At 41.9% G+C, this 6,000-nt stretch overlaps 1 protein-coding gene across 4 annotated transcripts; it reads right to left on the bottom strand.

The window, feature by feature from the left end:
• Positions 1 to 1,177: 1,177 nt before the first annotated feature.
• On the bottom strand, positions 1,178 to 4,811 carry LOC143114083 (uncharacterized). Of its 4 annotated transcripts, none has more exons than XM_076275531.1 (9): positions 4,502 to 4,811; positions 4,289 to 4,394; positions 4,120 to 4,155; positions 3,716 to 4,012; positions 3,316 to 3,612; positions 2,687 to 3,001; positions 2,007 to 2,159; positions 1,819 to 1,901; positions 1,178 to 1,607 (listed from the first exon to the last, which is right to left on the bottom strand). In XM_076275531.1, the coding sequence occupies exons 2-8, from the start codon at positions 4,347 to 4,349 to the stop codon at positions 1,861 to 1,863; spliced, it is 1,200 nt and encodes a 399-aa protein (XP_076131646.1). In that variant the 5' UTR covers positions 4,350 to 4,394; positions 4,502 to 4,811; the 3' UTR covers positions 1,178 to 1,607; positions 1,819 to 1,860. The 4 variants fall into 4 exon arrangements, with proteins under 4 accessions (XP_076131646.1, XP_076131645.1, XP_076131644.1 ...); XM_076275530.1 differs by having other exon boundaries at positions 4,289 to 4,399; XM_076275529.1 differs by having other exon boundaries at positions 2,007 to 2,156; positions 4,289 to 4,811.
• Positions 4,812 to 6,000: the final 1,189 nt, after the last annotated feature.

Below are 6,000 nucleotides of genomic sequence, written 5' to 3' on the forward strand. Positions count from 1 at the left end.
TCTGCTGACGCATATAAATATAAAATGACACAAAAATAAACCAAGAAAAAAAAGAATATACCTCTGATACAAAAGAAACACAGTTTTACAGTCAAGGGATTGTCAAGCCCAAATGAAAATTTGTTTCTCTACAATTCACTATCTCCATATTAGATGGTCTTTAAGACCCATTTGACTGCTTTTTTTTTACATGAGTGCAGTCCACAAGACAACCCCCAACCAGTTCTAACGAGCAGTAAAATATGCAACTGAATGAAAAACCATTACAGAAACATCAAAGCACACAAGCCGTAAACAAAGACCATTTCAGCACACACCGTACACTAACCATACAAACTGCATCTTTGCAGGTATAAAGTGGCAAATAACTTTCATGTACACTGAACTGTATGTAGGTGTGTCCTTTTGGGAGCTAAACATACAGTAGAGTAGTGTGGGGGGATAGGGGATGAGCTACAATGCAACTCTTCGATCAAAGTGCTTAACAAAGTGCTTAACTCCATTCCTGCTACTCCTCACTATGAATGAATACACAACACAATGTCTCCACTACACTACCTCTAAATATGTCTTAATACTATGCAAATGTGCTTCACCTGCACCTTCACATCACACATTTTCATCTCGATAGTTTGTACTGTAAATGCTTCCCTTTCATGTGATATTGGGAATACCATTTCATAACAGTAGACTTACAGTATATGGTTGACGTCAGCATGGCTAGGCGACAAGCACAGAATAGCTTGTGGAAAATATCTCTTCGAGAAGATGTCTATAATTCTTAATAAATAGCTCCCACATGGCCAAGTACAGATATGTGTAACAAACTGCTTACTGGAAATAATATTGTTATTTCTGTACCATAACTACTTAAGATGCGTAAGATTTTGTAATTCATTACCAAAGAATTCTGAATTTCACAGAATGAATAATTAAATCTTACACCTCTGTGCCTGCACTTATAACCTCACTGCAAGGTTCAGGTTTTGTCGCTGGTATTTCCTTTTTTACAATGTCTGCATTGACTTTCATTTTTTTCACGGCGACAAAACACATTCTATTTTTCAGGACAAAAAGATGAGCTGAATATAACTAGACATACATGCTCAATACTGGGATAAGAAAAACATAGTTTACTGTTGTACTTCTGTGCAAATCTGTCTGATTTTATTCACTGCACTGCACTGCACTGCACTGCACTGCTTGTATTGTATTGTATTGTATTGTATTGGACTAAGCACTGTATTTCAAAACTACAACCTAGCAGCATTTCGTACACAATTAAATGGGGTTAGCAAACTTTTTAAAGCTAACACATTTAGCAGGACTTTGGTGCTACACTCGCTCAAGGCAAATGGGGGTTCTGGTATTCAAACGAGACCTATCTGAGAAATGTATTTGAATACCTGCAAACAAGCTGACCTTCCCAGGAGTCAAACCTGCATTGAATGGATGGATGGATTCCACATGGAAAATATGTAGTTCTCCGTAGTTTTGGTCTTTGTCTTGTCTCATCTTCTTCGTCTTGTTCCTGAGAAAGGGTCATGAGTTGAGATACATCCATAGTCTTCTGTGGGCTGGTTCTCGTGCGACTCCTCACTTCAGTTCTGCAAAGAGAACAAAGTCATAAGTCCCACAATCCCCTCTTACTTCAGACCCCATGATTCATTATTCCCAAAGACAACTAACACCTCAGAACATCTTTCAGATCAGTGTAATTTACACTTCAGAATGCACTGAACAGTGAGGTGCATGCACTAAAAGAAAAAGTAAAGAGTATAAAGTACAGGAAAAAATACATAGTTACGCAATCTTTACCTTGTCTGTTTTTGTTTGGTTACGTTCTGTTTCGTTGTCCTGCTATTTTATAGTTGTCAGTGCGATGTATGTATTGTCTACACCTGTTGAACAAAAGGTATGTGAATGCTAAGTGTACACACACACACACACACACACACACACACACACACACACACACACACACACACACACACACACGTACTTACAAGTTCTGCTCTCTCTTTCTAATTCTGTAAGTTTTCTCTTCCTCTTGGAGAGTATTCTGAACACAATCAGGATGATAAAGGTGGCCACAACGAAGGTCAACCCTGATACCAGCAAACTGATCATCACAGGACTCATGGCCAGGTCTGTGTCTGCTAGCACACACAAACACACTTCAGTTCAGTAGGAAAGTAAGTGCATGTAATTAGTGAATGTAATGCTATTATCAACACCAGCAGTATTACCAATAGCAGGGGTCGGAACCCTATGGGTATGACAGGTATATAGGAGCAGCATGCTGCAGGTGACACATTGTGCAAGGACAATAGGATCATAAGAGTAAAATTACTTACAGCCTAATGTAGAATAACAGTGAAAGTGTAAAAAGTACACATCAAATTACTATACTGTATGGCTCCCCTGACATAAAATTTGCCATTTTATCAATGGGGGATGTTAGAATATGGTCTACATTGTAACGTAGAAAATAAAATGCAGGTATGCAAACTGCTCATTGATTATGCACTATGTTTTCTTTCTGCATCGCAGGAGGTTGCAGAAAATCCATGACGAAATTCCCCTGGGCATAACATCTCGACTCAAATTATGTCCCTTACATGGCCAGGCTGCAAAGACTACGACACCACACATTATCATTTACAGTGCGATACCCTCACCTCACCTCTGACAGAAATGGGGAGAGGCTGACTCTCTCGGGAGGCCAACATACGCTTGCCCATCTGGACTTTGTACTGGCAGCAGTAGTAGCCCTCGTTCAGGGTCTGCGCGTTGCTGAAGTTGAAGGTCACAGCGGATGTGAGAGCCGGCAGAGAGTGGCGCACGGTGCCGTTGGGCCGGATCAGCCGCAGCTGAAAGGAGCCGCCTGGGTACAGGGGATTGGTGGAGCAGGTGATGCTGAAGCTCTCTCCCTTGAACACCCACCCAGAGGGCACTTCCATGGACGTGTTGTACCAGATCTGTGGCCGGTTAAGCTCCACTGGTGGTGGAGAGAGAGAGAGAGTGAGAGAGAGAGAAAGAAAGAAAGAAAGAGAGAGAAAGAAAGAAAGAAAAGACATGGTATATGGTGCTCAAATAAGGTCAAGCACAAATCAAATAGAAAACAACATGTACGTCATGCACTCAACCAACTTCAACCATTCATATGGGAAAATGTGCCTTTGCCATATTAATTAAACAAATAGCATCCACAGCACAAACAAAACTGACACTTACTCTTAGGTGCATAATGTTTAACATGAATTACTAAACAGCCAGAGCAGGACAGATTCACACACAGTGGATACTACACACCTACTGCAATGTCAATGTAGTTACTGTGGTACATGCGCTTGGGAGGGTGCGAGCTCCTCCGATCACTGTTGACACAGCTATACGTGCCCTGGTGTCCGACCTCCACATCAGTAAGGGTCAGCTCCATTCTCCTCTGTCCGTTGTCAGCCCTCTGCGTCACAAGAGGAGTTTCGACACCCTTCTTGTACAGGTGAAAGTTGAGGAACTTGGGCCCACTTGGGGCCGTGCAGCTGAAATGTATGGCCTCACCCACTTGGAAGGCAGTGAATGGGGACAGAATGGACAGTACAGGCTTCCCTGGTTGAGAGAGATGAAGTCTGATGTCAATTTCTAAAAGGTTCTGTGATTTACATAGAAACTACACTGCTCTAGCTCGACCACAAACTTATATTATTATTACCTGAGCAGTCCATCATGGCTTCTTCAAGGATGGTACAATTCCTGTTGGAATGCAAGCAGTGCGTCAGGTCGGGAACTTCACCTGTGCAACTGACATGGTTCAGCCACACGGCTCTGCTGGGGCTAAATTTGAAGCCGCTGGGCAGGGAGGCAAGCCAGCAACCCACTTCCCTGCACACTGTCCGGGTATCGCTCATGTCCCAGCCACGGTTACAAACGGTCACCCACTGTCCTTCGTGATTGATCTCCACCCTGCCGCGACACTCATGACCGTCTCCGATTACTTTTGTGACCAGGTCTGAAAAATTAAACAGCACTAGTCTGAACATGTTCACATGAAGAAAAAAATAACTAATATCCGCTTGATAGTGATAAATTGTAACGTTAGTACCATTTGTAACTCACCTAAAGCTTCAACGTTCACATATACGATACTGCAACCTACATAACAATAAATAACGTAAGACCATCGCATAAATCATACATTGACCTAGACTATACCTAATACATCTCAATTGATCACCCTACTATGGCTACACTAACAGTATTGTATCAGAAACAAGCATTTCCAGACCTAGCGTTGAAAGAACAAGGGCAATCCTCGCTATCGGTGATGGTATTTTTGTAGATTCCATGACTCCAAAGGACGTGATGAATGAACTCCAGATCTCTCTGTGATCCTTCACTTGTTCACAAGTTGTCCGATGAAAGACAAACAATTGTTTGTCATTTACAGAATCAAAAAACACTTGTACATCAACAGCTAAGATTGCTCGGCGTCGCTTACTCTCGATACTTGGTCGTCGTAGAACCATGTTTAGTCACATGTGACATTAGTTGTGTTCGACTGCTCGTCATGGTCAGTCCTGATGCTGAGATTCATAATGTCACAGGGAATTGCGGGAAATGTCAGAGGATACTGCGTCAAATTTCGAAATGTCATCAGCAAGGTTAAAGTCACTTCGGCGTAACCTTCTGAACAGGGTAACGTACTATATCAGCAGTTTTGTGATGAGCTTCAGCTTATTGTTGCTTCCCAAACTATGACAACAAATGACAATTGCAGCACAAACCACAGAAAATATGCTTTGCGTCTTGTCTTCTACTTCTTCTTCGTCGATTTTTGTTGGCGGGTTACGCCTGCAAAGCGCATACCGCCATCTACTGGACAACATAATCGAGCATGTAGGCGCAAGGATGAAATGCATAGTAGCCTAAAAGAAAGGCAAAAGGTCCTGTGTTTGTGTTAAGTACTACCATTGACTGCGTAAGTTGCTAGTTAGTGTAGTCATGATGCTGTGCAGTCAGGGTAGACGAGTAGGCTTAATGTTTGGAGTTGTAGGCCTAGTTGCATTCCAGAATGTAGGCTTACTCCAATTTCCATTCTTACTCTGATCATCATACCCTTCATGTTGAGAAAAGACCATTCTCACATGCCTCTTTTCTTGTCCACTGTAGCCTAGTAAATCTCACAGTAATCTCACAAAGGACACATATGCACATGGTGTATACATAAATGTCCTTCCTGTTACAGGACATTTTCATCCCTATTAATACATGCTTTGAATGGACAGATGTTGTAATACTTACATTTCTAAGAGCTCAAATGTCCTTCACCTAGAACTGCAAATGTATTTTAAGAAAGTTTAAATAAACACACACTATATGAAAGGCGCACTCTGTTTTAAGAGTAAATTGTCTCTCTCAGTACAGGCTAAAATAACTTGTTACGCATGCATCAGTTTTTAGGCTAAAGGTAATTCAGGAGCCAATCCCAGATCCTGTCAACTGGATTGAGTGGCTGGATTGGAATAATTAACAGCTTTGAAATATTGATTTACAGTCAGTGCTGATTGCTTCTCTGTCTGGATTTGCCATCTCTACTCACACAAAGGGCCAGAGGGAAAGCCTGCTGCCAGGCAGCTTGTGTGATTGCACTTTCCTTTGGCCTGTATTGCCCTTTGGTTGTTCACACCTTTCTTAATACCTTTCACTACAAGGTAAGCTATTTATGCTTGAGTGGAATATTCCTGTATTTCCAGCGGGATCAGACATGTAAAGCAATCCAGTCTCTTATAAACCACTCCTCTATCCCAAGGTCACTAAGCCTTTCCTCCTTTGCAGGCTATAACTGTAGAAGAAATTCCCAGTAAATGCTGCAAGGCCAGTTGGAGCAGCACTAGTGTAATTTACTGTGTCATCTACTAACTACTATGTCCCTCCTCCATGGCAACATATGGGCAGTAGTTGCCAGAGGGTTCATTTAATTGTAAGAATGAAAATGAA

This window comes from Alosa pseudoharengus, unplaced genomic scaffold (assembly GCF_046254945.1).
Source record: "Alosa pseudoharengus isolate Yale_2024_CS ecotype anadromous, Long Island Sound unplaced genomic scaffold, YU_APseudo_1.1 YU_APseudo_1.1_scf_9, whole genome shotgun sequence".
NCBI lineage: Eukaryota > Metazoa > Chordata > Actinopteri > Clupeiformes > Clupeidae > Alosa > Alosa pseudoharengus.